The sequence below is a fragment of the Geotrypetes seraphini genome, chromosome 10 (assembly GCF_902459505.1).
Source record: "Geotrypetes seraphini chromosome 10, aGeoSer1.1, whole genome shotgun sequence".
In the NCBI taxonomy this organism is placed as follows: Eukaryota; Metazoa; Chordata; class Amphibia; order Gymnophiona; family Dermophiidae; genus Geotrypetes; species Geotrypetes seraphini.
The window spans coordinates 50,620,910-50,643,387 of record NC_047093.1 but is presented as its reverse complement, the minus strand read 5'-3'; the positions used below and the strand labels follow the sequence as shown (position 1 = coordinate 50,643,387).

At 42.3% G+C, this 22,478-nt stretch overlaps 1 protein-coding gene across 7 annotated transcripts in view; it reads left to right on the top strand.

The window, feature by feature from the left end:
* KYAT1 (kynurenine aminotransferase 1) overlaps positions 1-16,683 on the top strand; it is a 187,954-nt gene extending 171,271 nt beyond the window's left edge. For all 7 annotated transcript variants that reach the window (XM_033962021.1, XM_033962023.1, XM_033962019.1 and 4 more), the window contains 4 exons: positions 6,317-6,503; positions 15,058-15,134; positions 15,605-15,691; positions 15,874-16,683. In XM_033962021.1, coding sequence (XP_033817912.1) covers positions 6,317-6,503; positions 15,058-15,134; positions 15,605-15,691; positions 15,874-15,945 — 423 coding nt within the window. In that variant the 3' untranslated portion in view covers positions 15,946-16,683. The remainder of the gene's footprint in view (positions 1-6,316; positions 6,504-15,057; positions 15,135-15,604; positions 15,692-15,873) is intronic.
* Positions 16,684-22,478: the final 5,795 nt, after the last annotated feature.

Below are 22,478 nucleotides of genomic sequence, written 5' to 3'. Positions count from 1 at the left end.
ATTTGACAAACTGGTCCAAATGGTATACATCCCAGATTTCTGACAGAATTGAAAAATTAACTTGCAGAGCTATTGTTAGTAATTTTATTTTTTTAATCCAGAATAGTACCGGAAGACTTGAGGATGGCCAATGTGACGCTGATTTTTTTAAAAGGTTTGGTTTGTATTTATATATCTGAAAAAATTTAATAAAAATGATTAAAAAAAAAAATGGGTTCCAGAGGTGATCCAGGAAATTAGACCGACGAGTCTGTTGTTGCCGGACAAAATGGTAGAGACTATTATAAAGACCAAAATGACAGAACATATACATAAGCATGGATTAATGAGAGAATGCCAACATGGATTTAGTCAAGGGAAATCTTGCCTCAGCATCTACTTTGAAGGGGTGAATGGAATGAACATGTTGATAAAGGGTGAGCCGGTTGATATTGTGTATTTGGATTTTCAAAAGGCATTTTGACAAAGTGCCTCATGAAAGACTTCTGAGGAAATTAGAAAGTCATGGGATAGGAGGTAATGTCCTATTATGGATTAAGAACTGGTTGAAAGACAGAAAACAGAGTGGGTTTAAATGGTCAATATTCTCAATGGAGAAGTGGGGTTCCCCAGGGGTCTGTGCTTGATCACTGCTTTTTTACATATTTATTAATGATCTACAGATGGGAATAACTAGTGAGATAATTAAATTTGCTGATAACACAAAATTGTTCAAAGTTATTAGATCACAAGAGGATTGTGAAAAATTGCAAGAAAACCCTGTAAGACTGGGCAACAAAATGGCAGATATTTATTATGAGCAAGTGCAAAGTGATGGATATGGGAAAGAGGCACATGAACTATAGCTACGTGATGCAGGGTTCCAAATTAGGAGTCATTGCCCAGGAAAAGGATCTAGATGTCTTTGTTGAGGATACATTAAATCCTCAGTTAAATGGGTGGCGGCGGCTAAGAAAGCAAATAGAATGTTAGGAATTATCAGGAAAGGAATGGAAAACAAAGATGAAAATGTTATAATGCCCTTATGGTACGGCCGCATCTCGAATACTGTGTGCAGGTCTGGTTGTCGTATCTCAAAAAATATATAGCGGAATTAGAAAACGTACAGAGAAGGGTGATGAAAATTAAGGCTAAAGTGGCTAGGGCTCTTTAGCTTTGAGAAGAGACAGCTCAGGGGTGATATGACAGATCTATAAAATATTGAGTGGAGTGGAAAGGTTAGATGTGAATCTCTCTTGTTTACTCTTACCAAAAATAGTAGGACTAGGGGGCATGCGATAAAGCTACTAAGTAGTAGATTTAAAACAAACTGGAGAAAATATTTCTTCACACAAAGTGTAATTAAACTTTGGAATTTGTTGCTGGAGAATGTGGTGAAATATCTTAGCTTAGCAGGGTTTAAAAAAGGTTTTGGCTACTTTCCTAAAACAGAAGTCCATGGGCCATTATTGAGATGGCTTGGGGATAAACAGTATAAAATCTGTTTGGAAATCCGCTGCTTATTCCTAGGATAAACAGTATAAAATCTGTTTTACTACTTGGGATCTAGCTAGGTACTTGGGATCGGGGTTAGCCACTTTTGAAAACAGGATACTGGTCTTGATGGCCTTTCGGTCTGTCCAGTATGGCAATTCTTATGTTAATGTGATATTCCAGCTCTCTAGCAACAACTTTTCAGTCAATTTAAAGCCATCTACCTAGTTAAATTTAATTGAATAAAGATATCAATGTGTTAAAGGCTAAGGCACAACCACCAATGTTTTGAGAAAGAAAACCATGAATCTTGAGTTCTACTCAGGACAGTAGGTCTGGTGGTCACCAAAAAGAAGAGAAATCTGAGTGTGGTGGGAAGGAAATAAGCTACAGAGCAAACTGGCAATTTTTTTAAACTAAAATCACAGAACAATACAAAACATAATTTGTGTAGCATCAAACTATAAACTCAAGTAACTATTACCAATATACACACACACACATCCAGATTTTCCATTTTTAAAAAAAAATTTTAAACAACAAAATCCCACCCTTTTTTCCCCACAGACCATCCCCTCCTAATATTCAAAAAAGCCCAATGTTAAGAAAAAATATCCAAGCACAGTCACAGACATTGTCAATTCTTGGCATACTTGTGCTCCATCTCTTGCATTTACCATATTTTAAAGCTGTTAGTTTATTCATCTGGTAGTACTCTGTTATAATCCTAGCTAGGCCTTCCAGCAGGCTGCAATTTCACATCTGGCTTCCACCATAAAATATTTCAAGAGCTGCCAATCCTGGGCCTCCATGTTTCCTCTTCCATATGCAGCATAATGAATGATGGGTTCCTGTCAAGCTGGATTCCCAAATTTGTTCCCATCATTCTAATACAGTGATCCAAAAGTCTTCTATTCTGGCACAGTCTCACCACATATGCAATTCCCTGCTGCCCACACTCTGCAACATTTAGGAGAGTACGTTTTGTAGATTTTTATGGCGTCTTATAACCATTCAAAAAACAAAAGGAATTGACCCCAAAATATCCACAAAGAAGAAAATCCAGAGAAAACCAAAAAAACTCTGTGGAGTGACGATGTTCCTAAATGGACTTTATTTGAAAGTGTCAAAGTTCCAGTGTCTCACTTCCGGCTCACCACACAATTGTTTCCCATGTATTCACCTTTATAGGACCCCCAGGGTCGAAACGTGGACCGTGTTGGGTCCTGTATCCCTAGCAGACTAGGTCCTTTAAGGCTTTTATGTGGATGATTTCAGTGTACCTTTGGAACTTTGACACTTTCAAATAAAGTCCATTTAGGAACATCGTCACTCCACAGAGATTTTTTTGGTTTTCTCTGTCTTATATCCATTCTCCACCAAACTAGGTGCAATACATATTTTAGCTATTTTAGCATAAATATTTTCCCATTCACTCTCTCCATAGGATCTCCTAAAATCATTGTGAGCTCACTGGGACAAATAGGGAAAATGCCTGAAGTACCTATATGTAAACCGCTTTGAGTGTGGTTGTAAAACTACAAAAAGGCTGTATACAAGTCTCAATTCCTTGCCCTTTCATCTTCCCATTCTTGGATTTGTTAGGGGCCCTGTTGCCAGCTGTTATATCAGCATAGTGTGCAATAATTCCCTTTGTCTCCATCACCCCTAAACATAGTGTTTCTAAAAAAATAAACTCTTCCACCCCTGCAAATCCTTCTCTTCCTCTATCTTTCAAATAATGAACATAAAAACATAAGAACTGCCGTTGCTGGGTCAGACCAGTGGTCCATCATCCCCAGCAGTCCGCTCACGCGGCGGCCCTCTGGTGAAAGGGAAGGAGTAAAAGAAGGCAGTTGCTGGATTGGGGGAAAAGAGAGAGAGAGTGACTGTGGAATAATAGGAGAGCTAGGGTGAAAAGAAAGAGGCAGCAAGTTGTAGATAGACACAGTAATAAGAGGGATATAGTAAGAATTAAATCTGAACATAGGTAGATAATACATTTTTGAAGAAAGTTGAGAGGAAAATGACAAGTGGACAGGGAATCCTGGCAAGAGAGTTGAGAGGACTATGAAGGCAGAAATCAGAGACTATCGGCCAGACAAGATAAACAAATAATAATTAAAATAAAGTACTATGGTAGCTGTGTTAATTAAGGCTAATAGATAAAAATTGAATCCCTGCTGGCACCTAAACAGTAGATTGATTAGAAAAGATTCAAGGAGGGGAGAGTGGAAGGATTTGGGATAGTCCATTGAAGTATTAGACCATCTTCTGACTTCTTTGTTGTATTTTGATGTATCATTCATGGATTAATGATGGGGAGGGGAGGGGATGAGATTATGGTTGGGGTTGTTAGAGCTGAAGAGGGATGGGGATATTTGGTTTATCTAGATATGTAAACTAAGCTGTTTTGTAAATTTTTATGCCTTTCATGCAATAAAGTGTTAATTTTCAACATTTTTATTTTCTATTTTTATGTATCTTTTTATTGGACTAATTTTATTACCTTTTTGACTAACTTTCAGAGGTCAAGACTTCAAGTTTATTTAAAATTTCTTATATCGCCCAATCAGCCTTCTAGGTGGTGTACAAATTTGTAAAAAACAGAAAACAAACTTTAACTAAAATACAAGTTTGAGTTGACATTACGTCCCCAAACTGTAACTATAAAAACTATTAAAAACAAAGACAAGCAAGAACAAAAGGTAAAAGGCAAGAACTATAATATTCAAAGTACAATTAAGAGAAAATTAAGAGAACAATTAAGGAAAAAAAACAATAGGAGGGGCTGCTATCGATAACATTAAACTCTATAGTCTTTATGCTCGATTGCCCTTAAAAGGACAGTTAAGTCTCAAAGGCATCACGGAAGAGAAATGTCTTTAGCTTCGTCTTAAAGTTATTAAGATTTGATTCTTCCCGTAGATAATTTGGAATACTATTCCAAAGAGAGGGGACAGTGACAGAGAAGGTGATAGACCTCATTGTATATATAAACTTCGGTGACGGTATAGAGAAAAGGTTATTAGCTGTTGACCTTAGGGTCTTAGAGGGATTATAAGGGGTAAGAAGATTATTAATAAATTCAGGTTGATTGTTTTGTCTAGTCTTAAATGTTAACAGAAGAATTTTGTAAGTGATTCTGTATTCCACTGGCAACCATAACAGCAGTCCTGACCTGAGGAAGGACGCTATGGCCTCTGCAACTGCTTGAAAAATATGATACCATTTTATTGGATTAAATATATTTTCCATTTTATGGTGTATTTGTATCTGTTCATTTGTAATATAGTAATTGGAATATGTTCATTTTTTAAATTTACGTCTGTTATCTTTATATTTTGCACAGCACAGGGAGTGGGCATGCATCACTATTTCTCCTTCTTTGATGTTGCACTGTTTGCAGAATCTGGCTTCTTAGGGATTCAGTTTAGTTTTTATTTCTGTTTTTAGTTTCTGGTTACTTATTCTATACTGGATGAGGATCTGTGTTTTTTGTTAACATTGACTGCAGGACCGATTTGTACTAATCTGACTTGTTTAGTTTTCTAGTAAGTTTATTAATGTTCTAATGCAGGGCTGCCCAAGTCCAGTCCTTGAGATCTACTGGCAGGCCAGGTTTTCAGGATTACTGGCGGGTCAGGTTTTCAGGATATCCACAATGAACATGCATGAGAGAGATTTGCATACCAAGAAGGCAGTGCAGGCAAATCTCTCTCTTGCATATTCATTGTGGATATCCTGAAAACCTGACCTGCCAGTAGATCTCAAGGACTGGACTTAGGCAGCCCTATTCTAATGCCTACTGCAGTGTTTGTGGTGTCTCATCCTAGATAGGTCTTTGTTGTGTGACTCAGAAGTTACTGCTATTATGGCTGAAATTGCTCTGTAGGTCCTGAGTGATATTTGTAGTGTTTTGTGTTACTTCACACTATGCCTGATATCGATTTTTGGATTTACACCACACCTTTTTCATTAATAGCTCAAAACACATTACATTCAGGTACAGTAGGTATTTTCTTGTCCCTGGAGGGCTTACAATTTAAAGTTTTGTATCTGATGCAATAGAGGGTAAGTGACTTGTCCAAGATCTCAAGGAGCATCAGTGGGATTTGAACCCTAGCTTCCCTGGGTTTCAGCCTGCTACTCTAACCATTAGGTACAGATAATACCTAATGTTTCATAACTCAACAGCAAATTAAAGGCTAGCAAAGCTGAAGCTTGGTGCACATTTGGAAACCTACCTAAAACATTGATAGGTAAATATTATGGTTGTTGGTAACCTCTGAATTTCTGTTACAGTACTTTATCTATTAAAATTTGATATGCCACAGAATGGCCAAATTACTGAATTAACTTGAAAAGGTGGAGAAGACATGAAGGAAAGGGGGATAAATATGTTAAATATGAGAACACAACAATGTAAGGCTGTACAGTTGATTTTATATTGTTTGTCATACTATGTTTACAACTATGTTTCAAAGAAAAATTATAATCAAAATATTTACTCATGTACTAGGCCCTGTTTTTCTCTTCACATTTGCCCTCACCTCTCTGTGCCTTCTTTTCTTCTCTCACTTTCCTATTGACCTTTCTTTTTTTCTCCTCTTTGTCTGCCCCTCTCTGATATACTTGCATGTCTTTCTTGTTTACCATCTTTCCTTACTTTTTTTTCCTCCTTCCCTCTCTCTTTTCTGACCTGGTGCCCCTCTTTTTTTCTCTCCCCCTCCTTTTGCCATTGATCTCTCCCTGCCCTTTCCACTGGTTCTCTGTCATGCTTCATCCCCACTGATTATCCTTCACTCTTTGTCCTCTTTCATTGGCTATACTGTCTTGCCAGGAAGCAGTGTCATACATGTTCGAGAAGGAGTTGGCACTGTTTGGGACACCAGACAGTTATTTTGTGCAATTGCCCCAAGAATTGAAGCAAAAGAGGGATCGCTTGGCTCAGTGTCTGACTGAGGTGGGCATGGAGCCCATCATCCCCGAGGGATCCTACTTCATGATGGCAGACATATCACGTTTCAGTGAGTCCCCAAAAAATATCTTTATGATCCCTAAGAAGGATAAGTCTACTGTGGAGATGCTTAGTTCTAGATAGGAGGAAAAAAGACTGAGGAGAACAACCTAGACTGGATAAAGCTAGTACTTGGGATTATTCCAAGGGACCTGAATCTCCAAAGCATTTGTGGCAATGCACAGAACAAAAGATTCTACATTTAGAAGATCTAGGGTTGACATTTCAGCAGCTTTTTTCTGTAGTGTCACAAACAATATTCAGCAGAAAAGTTTGTAAGGTTGGTAATCACAGAAAAGCCAGCCGCAGAGATACAGTCACCTGCGTTTTAGAAAACTGTTAAAGACTCTTCTATTTGATAAGTTTATGTAGGGAGAACAATTTTAGAACTAAATGTTATGTGAGCTCTTAGGGACTGCCTGGGTTTCTTGTTGCATGTAATCCATGCTGAATGTGTAAGGTATGTTGCAGAATTAAGAAACCTTTGTAATGTAATGTAAAAAGCACTTATCCAGCTAGAAAATTGTTGCACTTATTTCCATGCCATGCAACACCACACTGATAATCTCACAAAAGTTATCTAGTTTTAATAATTAATTAATTTTTTTTTCTGTCCAATATTGATTTTAATTTTGTTTTTAGTGGTTGTTTTTTAAATTAATCTAAAACCCATGTTATCCCAGGACAAGCAGGCAGCATATTACATATGGGGTGATACATCCAGAGAGCCCGGTACAGACTGTCCTCAAGTGCAGTGTCACTTTAAAACTTGAAGACCGCCTGCACCGCGTATGCGTGAGTTCTTCCTGCCCACTATTGGCTTGCGAGACCATCAGTTCTTAGTTTTCTGCAGAGCTCAGAAGCCGTTTCAGTTTCTCTCTGCATGTACTTTCTGCATCTATTATAGACATAGATATCCTGTGTACTTTTTGTCTGTATATTCTCAGTACTTTTGTGCCTTCCTGTTAACTTGGTTTCATTGTTTTTCATTTTTTAAAATCAAATTTCTATTCTGGGCCTTCGGGCCCTCTTAAGCCTTCCTTCAGGCCGTGATTGTTGAGCCTCTTTTGGTTTAGTCTACTTGACTTCCCTGAACCATTCAGTCTTTTGACCTTGCATCAGTGGTTTTTTTTCTCCAATGTCCAAGGCTTCTAGCATATTTAAGCAATGTTCTTGGTCTTGCAGGGCTATTTCTCATACTGATCCCCACAGCTGTTGCATTCACTGCTTAGGTCCTGATCACCATGATTTTTTTTTGCCTGCTCTGTTCAAAATTACAGAAAAGATTGTTAAAAACAGAAAATTACAGTTTGAAAAACATTTTGGGTTGCCTTTTTTTTCTACATCAGAGATGGTGTCCACACCAGGCTCCGTGGATAACATCATCCCAAATGTAAGAATAAAGCATAGTGGATCCTCCAACCTCTTAATATTTAGTTTAAGATTTATTTATATGAAAGATGAAAATTGTTTCTAGTGCAAGAGGCATACGAGTCTTAAACCAGTGAGTTGTTATTTTACTCGTGAGTATGTAGAAGGTATCATCTACCTTTTTCTCTTGGTTCCACCTACTGCATCTCTGGGTTGTGTCCCATCTCCTCAGTTTTTCCTTCTACAGTGAGTCTTTCTGATCTGCTCCAATTTTAGGTTTTTTTTATTTTGGGGTATTCATCCGAACTGTGAGTCTTGTAGTGCTCCAGAGGGTCCCATTTTGACTGGGACAGCTCTACTTGAGAAAAGACACAGACTCTCTGGTCAGATATCTGTAGCCATGAGGGCAAGCATTTACAGAGAACCTGCCTAGCCAGCCTGTCCTAACACTTTGGTGACTCAAGGACTGTTCCCCCTAGGAGCATGGCTTGCTTCTGGTTTTTATCAGAGCTTGAGTTCAGGCTGCATAGCCCTATGTCAGTCCTGAGGGCTTTTATTGAGTGCCAGCGGCATTCCCCCCCTCTCCCCCCCAAAGACATGTGAGGAGCTGTGGGGTCTGGGGCTCATTCAGGGTCTGACTGGCAGCCCAAAGAAACAAGCATTTGGAGTGGAATTTCATGCTTGTTTGTGACAACTTTATTCTCCATTGTCCAGCTGCAGTTTGAGCTGAAGCAGGCACAGCACCAAAATAATAATGAGTACAGGCTATCTGGAAGACATTGGGGTGGTCTACAGATTGTCACCCAGTTGGGCCCGTGAGGGCACTGCGGGGTCCGCCAACTGGTGGCAGCACGACCCTGGCGTGGGTTCCAAAGAGGGAAGACCCTACACAGTACTTCAGTTCACTGGTGTATTAATGATACTAAACGTCAGGTACTCCGCATATGGCAAACAGTTTTAATTTAAAAAAAACAACAACAAAGTAACAAGGCTGGCTTTCTGTCTCAGCACAGAGATATCCACAGACAATATTTTCCTCAAGGTTCTTGGAAGCTCAATTAGCCAAAAAGAAATCAAAACAAAAATATCCTGTCCCAGGTAAGTATCATTAAGTTCTGAGTTTGGCACAGTCTTTAAGTATTCTTTCAGGGAATGCAAAACTCACAGTCATCAGTTCATTATACTCCAAGGATCTCTGGACTTCAGCTTATCTTAGTCCCGGTCTTCACCAGGTCCTTGGTTTTTAAACAAGCAAAACAAAAACTTTAGCACTATACAGCATTCCGGTCCTGGTGTTCCAGGAACAGGATTGCCGGGTTCACTTTCACAAAAGGCTTTGCACAAGCATCCACAAAATTCCCCAACCCGAGGTCTTCTGTGAACCCAACCCCCAATCCTGTAAGCTCTCGGTTTAGTCCAGAACCAACACCAGCTTCTCACAAAGCGCTGTCCCAACTGGTGCAGAGTAGCTTAATCAGTGTTATGCACAGGTTCAATACTGCTTCTAGCCCAGCCCCCACTGCTGTGCAAAAAAAAAAAAACACTTTTCAAAACATTCTTTCAAAAATTCCCCACAAAATTCCTTAACACAAAAGAATAATTCATGGGAAGGAAACTACCACACTCACATCCATGGGTTCCAGAGATTCCACTCCAGGCATTACAAACTCTGCCACTTCCATTGGTTCCTCTGGAACCTGTTGCTCTGCCATGTCCTATGTTACAGGACTTTCCCAGTCCATGGGTTCTGGTTTGGGAGCTTGCCCTTGTCTGGCCAGGAGAATTCTTTCTGCCAGCCCCTCCTGAGCTGTCCCTCTCAGACTCTTTGAGAGCTGCTTTAAGGGAGAAGAGCCACTCCCTTTCTTATGTGGCTGAGGTACTGCTTTGGAGGCTCTCTGGCTCCCTCTCAGTTCAGTGGTAATATTACACTCTGGGAGCTAGTTGTATTTCCTAAGGGAGTTTGTTTTTCTGACAGGCTCTGGCTCGGGAAAGGGATCTAGGTCTGCGTCAGATTCATTGTCCTCGGGATAGGCAGCCATGTCTTCTACAACCTTTGAGACTCTACCTGCTTCTGTATTCCTGGGCAGGGGAGTTGGCTTAACCCCTATCCTAACCTTGACAGGGCCATCCTTGGGGATGGGAGTGTCACAAGATTGAAGTATTAGAGGTTTATGGGGCTGGTATTTGGTTCCCCCACCTCCAAAACCCTTTTTTGAATGTTCTGTACTTCTATTTAGCTCTCTTGGAACATTGTTTGGTTTAAAATGCTGCTGTGGTTGCCATCTTGGACTTTCCAATTTTATTTTAAAAGCCTCTATCTGCCTCAAAACACCTCTGTTTTGCTTAAAATCATTCCAGATGGACTTCTCAGGCTGTTTTAATGTGGATTCATGCCAGATTTATGCTGGCTGGCTGAGGAGCGTCCATATTCCATGTGCTGTGGGGCATGTGAAGTGGGGAAGGAGCTTAGCCCCCTTCTGGTCCTTCTAGTGCAGTTTTCTTCAACCTTTTTACACCTATGGACCAGCGGGGAAAAAAAAATTATTTTGTGGACCGGCAAACTACTAGGACTGAAATTTTAAAACCTCGTTTCCGCCCCATCGCCGCGAGCTCGGTCCTCGCAAACCATCTGATCCCATCCGCACAAGCCTCAGTTATGATTGTATACTGAATGTATTTTATTAAAGTATAAAAAGAAACAATATTCTGTACAATTGTCATTTTATAAATACAAATATTACAGAGCAAGGATCAACAAAACCCCCTGTCTCCCTTCCCCTTCACATATATCCCCTCTACTATCAAGAAAACTGAATAAGACAAATTATTACAGAATGCTACACAGAAATATCATGCTAACAGAATACCGCAGTCACACATAGCAGGAATAGGGTTAGGGGAGTGCAACTAGGGCAACTGCCCCCCTGGTCAGAGAGCCCTAAGCCACTGCCTGGACTTTGCAGTCCCCAGTTATGTCTAACACCAGCTCTAGCAGGATATATATTTCAAATCTGATATATTCTAATCACAAAATAGAAATAAAATTATTTGTTTCTACCTTTTGTTGTCTCTGGTTTCTGCTTTCATCTTCTTTTCACTCTCTTTCTTCCAGCGTCTGCCCTCTCTGTCTCTTCAATCCAGCAACTGCCCCTTCCATCTACTGTCTGACCTCTCCCCTTCCATATGGTATTTGTCTTCTTTCCATGCCCCTCTCCCCTTTCCATCCAGCCTATGCCCCTCTCTCCTTTTTACATGATTCATTCCACCTTCACTGCTCTCTTCATTTTTATCTCTCCTACACCAGATCTAGCATCTTTGTCCCTATCAATTTCTCTGCTGACCCCCTTCCTATCTCATTCCTGTCTCTCCCCTTCCCCTCCTCTAATCTCCCTGCAAGCTGTTTCCTTCCTTTTTTCTTCTCCCTTCCCTCCTCCCCCTGTCAAGCAGTAACTCTCTTCCCTTTCCTTTCCCTCCTCCCCTCTCAGCAGCATCTCTCCTTCTCCCTCCCTCCAGGTCCAATAGCAGCTGTCCCTTTTTTCCCCTTGCCCAGCAGCTTCCCAGACTCCTTTCCCTCCAACCCTCCCAGCAGCATCTCTCCTTCTCCCTCTCCAGGTCCAGTAGCAGCTGTCCCTTTTTTCCCCTTGCCCAGCAGCTTCCCAGACTCCTTTCCCTCCTCCCCTCCCAGCAGCATCTCTCCTTCTCCCTCTCCAGGTCCAGTAGCAGCTGTCCCTTTTTCCCCTTGCCCAGCAGCTTCCCAGACTCCTTTCCCTCCTTCCCTCCCAGCAACATCTCTCCTTCTCCCTCTCCAGGTCCAGTAGCAGCTGTCCCTTTTTCCCCTTGCCCAGCAGCTTCCCAGACTCCTTTCCCTCCTCCCCTTCCAGCAGCATCTCTCCTTCTCCCTCTCTAGGTCCTGTAGCAGCTATCCCTTTTTCACCATGCCCAGCAGCTTCCCAGACTCCTTTCCCTCCTCCCCTCCCAGCAGCATCTCTCCTTCTCCCTCTCCAGGTCCAGTAGCAGCTGTCCCTTTTTCCACTTACCCAGCAGCTTCCCAGCTTCCTTTCCCTCCTCCCCTCCCAGCAGCATCTCTCCTCCCTCTTCAGGTCCAGTAACAGCTGTCCCTTTTTTTTTTCACCATGCCCAGCAACTTTCTCCCCTCCCAGCAACTCTCCTTACTTGCCAGCGCTGCGATTCAGTAAGGCAGCCTCGGGCCCTTTGTTGGGTCGCATTGCCTCTGAAGAAAGCGGAAGTTGCATCATCAGAGGCAGCCCAACTCAGCAAAAGCTCCAAGGCTTCCTTCCTGAATCGCTGCGCTTGTAAGGAGAGCCGCTGGGAACGAAGAAAGCACAGTCTGAGGCTCCCCATTATCTCTCTGGCCCTGCGCTCCTCAATCTTGCCGGACCTGCGCGGACCGGCAGGAATTTTCTGCGGACCGGCACCGGTCTGTGGACCGGCGGTTGAAGAACTGTGTTCTAGTGCATCCCACTCGCATGTGGCTCAGTTTTTGGGGTAAAAAATCCCCCCTAGAGCCTTCAGCTAATGGAAGTGCAGTGCAGACACCTCTGGGAGTATGAGGAGACAAGGCGAGTTCCAGCAGGAGTCCTCAGGGCTCTCTGTTTAGGGATTTACCTTAGATGTTGTGAATTTAATGTTTGCAGCCTATTTGAATTTTCAGGGGCTGCAGGCACTATCTGGGGTCATACCTGTGATTGTGCAGGGGGATTTGCCCTCACGAAGCACAGTGCTTCCACCTAAGAGTCATCCGCAGGACACAGAGGTTCAGACAGTGAAGGACTGGGAGGAATGGATATAAGGGTGAATGCCTTTAATACCCCAGTCTGAATTCTCACTTTTGAGGAATTCAGGGTTTCAGACATGGGGAGTAGTCCCTAGTTCAGAGGGCCCTCGACAGCTTTGTGCATTGATGGAGGCATCCAACATTCGATTTGATGGCGGCGGTAGTCCAACAAAAAGTCTCTTGATTCTTTAGCTGAAGATTCAAGCCAAGAAGTGCCGGCTAGTACGACAGTGGCCAGAAAAAGGGCTGTGATATGTTTTTTTTCTGTGTCCCATGGTAGGCTGAAACATTCAGATAGCGAGCCATCTGGGGGTTTCCCCAGATTGGCTGTGGTACATGGATCTGGTTTGTCTACAGAGAGACATGCCTGAAACTATCCCTGTATCAAACTCTGCTCTCACAGGGGCCAGGTGTACTGGAGGACCCAGAATGCTTTGGACTTACGGCATGGCTCTTGAACGTGCAGCCTTAGTGCGAAAGGGCTACTTGGTGGTGGTTATAGCTACCCTCCTCAGATCTTGGAAACCAGAAACCTTCACTGCCTATGCTAAGGCTTGGAAGATGTTTCAGCGCTGTTGTGCTAAGGAGAATGTGAAGCCAGTGAAGGCTCCGATGTCTGTGGGCTTGGCATTTCTCCAGGATGGGCTTGAAGGGTTTGGCTGCGGGCTCCCTCAAAGTACAAGTAGCAGGACTCTCATGTTAAAGGGCTTGAGTAGAAAAGGTTTCTTTGGCCTCTCATTCAGATGTTGCCTGTTTTTGGAAAGGAGCATTGTGGCTTCATCCTTGTCTGCGATAGCCATTCCCAACATGGATTCTTAACTTGGTTTTGCAGACCCTTAGTAAGATTCCGTCTGAGCCTTTGTGAAAAAAGTCCCTGATGGATCTTACCATTAAAACAGTTTTTCTAATAGTGATTGCTTCATCAAGAAGGGTTTCAGAGCTACAAGCTCTGTCATTCAGAGAGCTTTCTTTCAGGTTTACAGAGGCAGATGTCTACCTCTGCACGATCCCTTCCTTTTCTGCCAAAATACCTGTGTTGCTACTCTTTAGGGTTTTGCCTGAATTGGCCACCATGAGGATGGACTACTGGGCTAGATGGACCATTGGTCTGACCCATCCTATTGTTTTAACCCCTATGTTCATTTTATTTGTTTATGAATTGTATTTAAACCTATCCTCCTCTTGTGTCCTGTAGTGTCTTAGTTTTAACAATTGTGTGGGTTTTGGTTTTTGTTGGCTTTTTTTTCCTTTTCTTATCCTGATTTTATTACTATTTGTAAATCGCATTGGATTATGATATTGCGATCAAATCAAATTTTTAAATAAACTTGAAACTTATGGCTTAAAAAAAAAACTAAATTATGATATTGCAGTATGTTAGGAGAGTTTTTTTATTACCTTGATGTACGAATTAATTTTGTATCTCAGATATCTTTTTGTGCTAACTAGTACTAGTTTCCTCCTTAAGTCAGCCTCTAAGGCTTCTGTTTCCAGGTGGGTTCGCACAGCTATTGCTTCAGCATATATTGGTAGAGCACACTACAACAAGAGTGGCTTCTTCAGGAGCGGAGTCCTGGGCAGTATCACCTGAGGAAATTTGTAGGGCAATTATATGGTCCAACATTCATACTTTCAAGAAAGTTTAGAGTGGACGTGGGAGCACAAAGGGATGCCATTTTTGGGTCCATGATGCTCACAACAGGCTTATCCTGCCCGCCCTAGACTTAGGAGACTGCTTTGGTGCATCCCACTGATTCAAGACTCGTATGCCTTTTGTACTAGAAGGGAAGATCAGGTTCTTACCTCGATAATCTTCTTTCTAGTAGAAAGGCATGTAGGTCTTGAAGGTCTGCCCTGTAAGATTTCAATGAACCTTCTTGCTGTCTCAGACATGTATGTATTTACAGATGCTGGTGTCTGTTGTCAAACAGATCCAAAGTGTACTGATTGATCTCTCTGTTCCAATGAGAAAAGTGTTAATGCTGGTTGCACTCAGGTAGGTGACTTGTTACTTTCCAATGTTTTTTTCAGTTATAATTATATTGGCATTGATTGTTGCCTTTAATATTGCAGATCAGAACAAAATTGGCTGGTCAGGGAGTATCCCGTTACCCAATTCCTATAGGAATTGTCAACTGCTTTGATTAAAAACTGAGGAGATGGGGCACAACCAAGAGAAAAAAAGATAGATTATGCCTTCTACAAACTCGTGAGTAAAGGAGAATAACCCACTGGTTCAAGACTCGTATGCCTTTCTACTAGAAAGATTATTATTGATGTAAGAACCTAATCTTCTGTTACTGCGGTGGTTTGGAAAAGGGGCAGAGTACACTCTGATGATAACATTTGTTCTATCATAGTTCTTACTGTTCCTATGTTTTTGTGGTATGTGTTACAGAAACAAGTGTTCCACCTTCAAATGATGCTGATGAGCCATATGACTATAATTTTGTAAAATGGATGATGAAACATAAGGTAACTTATTCAGTTTTTACGTCTCATGTTAAGTTACCTCCTTTCACTAATATGTATAAGGTTTCAGTATTACTGCATTTCTAGAAGCTGTTTCCCATTAAAAAGGAAGTGGATGACAGAAAGCATGCAGTAAATGGGGTTAGGTAAGAGATAGCAAGGGGGCAGTAGACCAGGAGTGTTGAAAAATGGAGCAGTGTGTTGGGAGCTAAGCAAAGGGACAATGTGTCAGGAATGCATTTGCTACTATGGTACTTGTGACCTGGATTGACCAATGTGGAAACAGGATACTAGGCTAGATGGACTGTATGTTCTTATAATGGAGGCCATAATGGTGGCTATAAGGGCAATATGTGGTAGTGAGGTAAAAAGGCTACCATGTCAGGAGTTCAGAATAATAGAGCATTATAGGAGGAACAGGGTAATGAATTGCTGTAAGAATATTGACCAATGAAACATTATTTATTCCACAGCGTTTAGCTGCTATTCCAGTGTCGGCTTTCTATAGCACTCCTCACAAAAAGACCTATGAACATCTTATTCGCTTTTGTTTTGCAAAGGTGAGGTGTAACTTTTTATGATAAATTTTAGAAGTAATGGGAGGGTTGGTAGGGAAGGAGTTTTGAGGATTTACGATAATATTAATGTAGAGTTACCATATAGCTCCAGGAAAAAGAGGATGGATTGAGACATCTGGGTTTTACTTTCATTGCTTTTAATGACTGATCTTTAACTGTTTTAGGAGGATAAAACACTGGAGGCAGCAGAAGAAATACTGCAGCGCTGGAACTACCAACAGCCTAGGGCCCCCTAAATGCACTGAAAACAAGTGTCGCATGTGCCTCTTAAATTTAAGTGATGCTGAGAAGTACTGAAAATAAAAAAGCCCTAAATCAGTGTCTCGCAAACTGTGTGCCGCGAAGAGATTCCAGGTGTGCCACGAAAGCTTCAAGTTTATTTTTTAAAATTCCCTTCATAAGAAATAATTCATAAAACAAATATACACTAGAATAGATTGTGTGTACGTTGTGTACGCAAGAGTCTGTCATTACCAGTGCCTGCCCCTCTCTGTCCCCCACGTGCCTCTGTAAATGTTCACCAGTGTGAGCATCTTCCACCTGCTGCTTGATCTAGCCTCAGCTTCCTTCTGACATCACTTCTGTCAAGACCATGATGTGACATCAGAAGGGAGCCGCGGGAGCGGACCGCTGAGCAAGATGGACCTCTGGTCTGACTTAGCGGGGGCAACTTCTTCTGTTCTTATGATAGCGCGAGCAGCAGGTGGATGATGCTGCTCAAAACATTTACAGAGGTATAATTTCACTTATAAAGTGCTGCAAACAAATTTGCTCTGTTTAGTGTGCCAGAGCTAAAAAGGTTTGAGACACTGCCCTAAATCTAGACACACCTCATGAGAGATTTGTCGCTCTCTGTCATGGCAATCATCCTTCTCTTCTCACTTGGAATCTTCACTGAATTGGATCAATCTGGATTCCCAATGGGTCACCTAGCATTTTTCCTTTTGTCTTTTGAATAAAGATCTGATGCAGAATCCTTGGTGTTGGGCTTTTGTCTTATTGTGATTTTACCCAGATCTTGACAAATAGGATCTGACCTTTATCTTTACCTGTATACATTCTGGTTCAGCAGGTACTTGTCTAACTTTGTCTTGAATCCCTGTAGGGTGTTTTCCCCTATAACAGCCTCCTGAAGAGCGTTCAGTTTTTTACCACTCTCTGGGTGAAGAACTTCCTTACGTTTGTATGGAATCTATCCTCTTTTAACTTTAGAGAGTGCCCTCTCGTTCTCTCTACCTTGGAGAGGGTGAACAACCTGTCTTTATCTACTAAGTCTATTCCCTTCATTATCTTGAATGTTTCGATCATGTTCACTCTCAGTCTCCTCTTTTCAAGGGAGAAGAGGCCTAGTTTCTCTAATCTCTCACTGTGCGGCAACTCCCCCAGCCCCTTAACCATTTTAGTCGCTCTTCTCTGGACCCTTTCGAGTAGTACTGTATCCTTCTTCATGTACAGTGATCAGTGCTAGACATAGTATTCCAGGTGAGGGCGTACCATGGCCAGGTACAGCAGCATGATAACCTTCTCTGATCTATTCGTGATCCCCTTCTTAATAATTCCCAGCATTGTTCACCCTTTTCACCGCCGCGTATTGCGCAGACAGCTTAATTGACTTGTCAACCAGTACTCCTAAGTCTCTTTCCTGGGGGGTATCTCCAAGTACTGCACCGGACATCCTGTATTCATTCGTGTATAAGATTTTTGTTACCAACATGCATCACCTTATACTTATCCATGTTAAACCTCATTTGCCATGTCGTGGCCCATTTCTCTGTTTATGTCACGTTGCAGGTCTTCGCAATCCTCCTGCATCTTCACTACTCTGAATAACTTCGTATCATCTGCAAATTTAATCACCATCAGGAGTAATAAATGTTTCATATAGATAGGCAAATATGTGAAAAAAACAAAGAAAGGTAACAAATAGGCCATAAGGATAATGGAATTAGAAAGAAGTGAAATACTGCTATCTACTGGTCTTAATATGAAAGTGGATAACCAGAAAGGAGCATTATTATACTATAGAATGAAGCAATATAACATTTTAATTATAGGATACAAATAGTAAAAATGCATTAAATATTATGTTAATATAAAAAATGTATGTGTTTTGTAAAATGTGTAAGGCACAGAAGTGTGTGAAAATAAATTGTTTATGCAATGTTCTAGTGATCTATTCCTGTTAAGAATAGGCCATGTGACCAGTTTTGCTACTGTGTTATAAAATATTAATTATTAAAAATGATATCGGATAAAGTTTAAATGTTTAAACTTTAGAGCTCTCCTTCAGAGAGATCAGGAGGTGCCAAGGGTGCTCTTCTCTCCCTGATACAAAAGAAAATACTGTTATATTTTGCTTTTATCATCTTTTATAAATACTCAGATCTCTGCTTATTGTGTCCAATTTGTTTGAAATAACAAGATGAGATTCCTCATTTTTAGGAGAGGAAAACTCATCCTGGGAAAACCTCCTGACCTTGTATCCAAGAGGTTAGTAGTGCCTCTTTGGATAACTATATAGAACCTCGTAAAGGTATGGAGAGTAGGCCATGTAGCTGTCCTATAGATTTTCTCAGGTGAAACCGTCCGAGTCTCCACCCATGAGGTAGCAACTCCTCCGGTGGAGAGCACTTTCAATGTGAAAAGGGTTTAACAAAATTGGCGTTTTGTAAGATTTTTTTGCCTTGAGAAAGCCCGATGCTACAGGGTGAAATGGGCCCCTCAGCAGAATCGATATTCAGCCAGCTGATGGGCTGCTATCTATATAGCAGTAAAGCCATATTGTAACACAAGATGCATAAGTTAAGTACTTTCATTGATTATTGAAGTTTCTAATAATTCCCTTTATATGACAGTACAAAGAAAAAAAGATTAAAAGTAAAAATTGATTAAGAAATAGGAGTGGACACACTGTGGATATTAACACCACACTGAAAGATGAAAGTGATTTTTTAAATATAAATTTATAAAGAGATATAAAATGTAAAAGTGGTTTTTTGTCACTATATAAAATACAAAGGTTTTTGGATCAATGAAAGAAAACACCCTCCACACTGATACTCTAAACTCATTGGTAACTTTGAGGTACCAGAGAAGCACTTACTTGATATCCAGCAAATGCAATGCTTTATCCTTTTTCTTAGACCCCCCCCATATGGTGAAAAGTGGACAAACAGACTTCCTGACTGATGTGGAAGGCAGGGACTACTTTCAGTAAGAAGGACAAAACCATGTATAAGGAAAGCCCTGCTTCTGTAATCTTAAGGAATGGCTCCCTACAGATCAGATCTTGTAACTTGGAGTCTCATCTCGCTGATGTACAGTAACTGCCACCAGAAACACCATCTTGGCCGTAAGATCCAGAAGGGAAGCATCCCGTAAAAGCTCATATGGAGTAGAGAATGACATGGTGACAAAACTTATCACTGTTCCTGTTCCCGTGGATAACCGTGGGAAACCATCTCCATGTCATTAAGGAGAGAGAGAGAGGAATCAGAGTATGAATGGGCACGACCACTGACCCTCAAGCCTTGCACTGAAAAATGCTAGAGTAGAAGGACTGAGGTTGAGAAAAACACTAAAGACTGACATGGGATTGATTCCTGCAGTTAGCTGTGGGGACTGGAACAGTGATGAATTTTGTCACTGTGTCATTCTCTAATATGAAGCTCTAATGAGCCCTTGCAAAATGGTATTAAGATTCCAGGTTGGGAATGGGAGCTGCACCGGAGGGCGTAGATGAAGAGTCCCTTTAATGAACCGGGTGACAACTGGATGAGAAGCCAGAGACCCTCTTTCCCCCTGAGCTTAGAATCAGAAGTCTTGCAATCTGTACTTTCAGCAGTTCTACTAACAGACCCCTCTAAAGTCTAGGACTACCGCAATCGTGGCTCATAAGGGTTCTACACCATCAAAAGCACCTCAATACTGAAAGGACTTCAAGCCTTAGCATAAGCTGCCACCATCGATGACTTTAGCTCTAAGCTGAGTGATGACAACCACGCCCAATTAACCCTTGCAAAAACCATGACCAAAAACAAAAGACCAAAGTGTTCCCGCTTCCCCGAGTGAGAAGATACACTTAGGTAAACTAGGTCCACATACCACATTGGTCTGTGGGGCCAATCAGGTGCCACTAGGACTACCAACTCCGGATGACTTGCAATCTTGCAAATGATGAGCTAGCATGGGTCACAGGAGAAACACGTATAAGAGCCACTTCTGTGTCCAACCCCGCGCTTCCTGGCTTGTATCTTCGGCTGTACTGTGTGTTTACTCCTGAGACCATAGGATCCATCCGCCGAACAATAGTGTTGAACGCTTGGGGGGACAGTGATCATTCCCCTGGGTCAAGAGTCTGCCTACTGAGAAAGCCTGAACATTTTCCAATCCCACTACATGTGTGGCCAAGAGAGACTGCAAATGAGCTTCTGCCCACTGAAAGAGGAGTCAAGCTTCTAGGCATAACGGGGCACTTCTGGTGCTCCTTGCCTGTTGACGCAGGCCACAGCTGGCTCTGAGTTCTGCCGAAGCCTGATTCTTTGTCTGGGACTGGCTCTACGACACGAAAGTCCCGCCTTTGCACTATTGCCTGGACTGAGGGCTTTGGACATCACATCAGAGAGAAGGCTTTTGACGCAGGCGCAGATTGTGAGAGGAGCCGCAGTGGCGGCTGTGAGGAAGAGAAATGCTGCTACCCTGCTGCACAGGGAAGGGGGGAATGCTGCTGCATAGAGAAGTGGAGGAAATGCTACTGCTGCACCGGGAAGGGGTGAAATGCTGCTGCTGAACAGGGAAGTGGGGGGGGGGGGACTGCTGCACAGGGAAGTGGGGGGGGGGGAGAGGGAAAGGGGGCCAGGGAGCAATCTTGGTTTGCTTTTGGGGGGAGTCAGAAGGGGGCCATGGAGAGAGACAGAAAGACAGGCAGGCAGTGCAGGAGAACAAAAGACAGACACACAGAAAGACAGTGGGCAGGGAGAGAGACAAAATGAGCCAGAGAGAGAGAGATGGAAAGAAAGGAAGAAAGAGAAAGGGGCAGGGAAAGACAAAGAAAGAAAGACATACAGACATATATTCTAGCACCCCTTAATGTAACGGGCTTAAACACTAGTTAGACATAACTGGGGACCGCAAAGCCCAAACTGTGCTTCTTTAGCTTCCAGCTAGCTTAGGGCTCACTCTCTGTGACCAGGGGGCAGTTGCCCTAGTTACACTCCTCTAACACTATTCCTGCATGTGTGACTGAAGTATTCTGTTAGCTTGATTTTTCTGTGTAGCATTCTGTAGTAATTTGTTTTGTTCAATTTTCACATAGTGGAGGGGATATTTGTGAAAGGAAAGGGAGACAGGAGTTTTGTTGATCCTTGCTCTGTATTATTTGTGTTTATAAAATGACAATTGTACAGAATATTGTCTCTTTTTATACTTTAATAAAATAATTTCAGTATAAAATCATAACTAGTCGAGGCTTGTGTGGGTGGGATCTGACAGTTTGCAAGGTGGGGATGGGGACTGAGCTCGCGTGGATGGGGAAACGGTGATAAATTTTTCCCGGTGTTATTCTCTAAAAATGCAACAGCTTCACCCAAATTGTGACCGCAGGAACACCTAAAAAGCAAAATCTCTTAACCCCCCATGCTATCCGTTGGCTTTTATAAAAATGCGTGTATATCTATAATAAAACGCTAAGCGCGCATGCGCACTCTTAGTCTGTGCTTCCCTGATCTGTCGGGCTGTGGCGGCAAGAGTGTGCATGGGACTTAGGGGAAGGGGAGCAGGCCCGGGATTCGGCCGGCCCTGGCCAGGCAAGACCCGCCGCACCCAGGCCCCGGCGGGCCCCGCTGGCAGAGGCGGAAAGACAGCGGTTGCTGGCTGTGCAGATGTGTTTCCTTAGTTTTCGCCTCCCTGGTATAAGATTAAATCCCGATCGTGCGGCTCCAACCCAGACAGAGAAACAGGCACTGGCAGTCCCAGTCGGCAATGCAGTCCTTCGCTCCATCAGTCTCTCCGTCTCCTCCTCACACACAACCCATCAGTCACAGCATTCCGTCCAAACGAACGAGCGGTCGGCCAGTGTGCACCTGTACAAGAGTGAGAACCAACGAGCATGTGCTCCCTTGCCCTCTGCGCGAGATGGTGAGCCCACGAGCGCGCGCCAGCCCACCAGCAGTAGCCATTTAGTTGGCTCTCAAACTGTGCAGGCGCTGAAGAAAGCTGGCAAAGAAGTGACCCTGGAAGGTAGGACTGCCTATTTGCTCTGCAAAATAAGATTTTGGAAGGGAAGGGGGTATAATGATAGACAGGGAAAAGCTAAGCCCGCAAATGAAAAATGGGCAAGAACTGCATGCATATATAGAGAGAGGGAAAAATAAAGTTGACAGGTAGCAGGATACAGATGTTTCAGGCTTGGTAAATAAGGGGAGCAGTGAAGGGATGGTGGTAGACATAGGGGAGGTAAAAGGAAGGGAGAATGGACAGGGGGAGCAGGCAAAGAGTGGTGGTGGACAGCCGAGGAAAAAGAAAGACAGAAATACAGAAACAAGCTAAGGAGTGAGAGAGAGAAAGAAATAAAGACAGACACACACATATATAGTCTAGCACCCGTTAATGTAACGGGCTATAAGACTAGTACAGTATATATGCATTTGTAAGTACAGTACGTGTGCGCCTTCTCCGCATGTAGAATACGTTTCACGCAGAAAATACTTTAGAAAAGTATATTCAAAGTGACTAAAGAGAACATCGCAACAAAATAAAGTTAAAGAAAAGC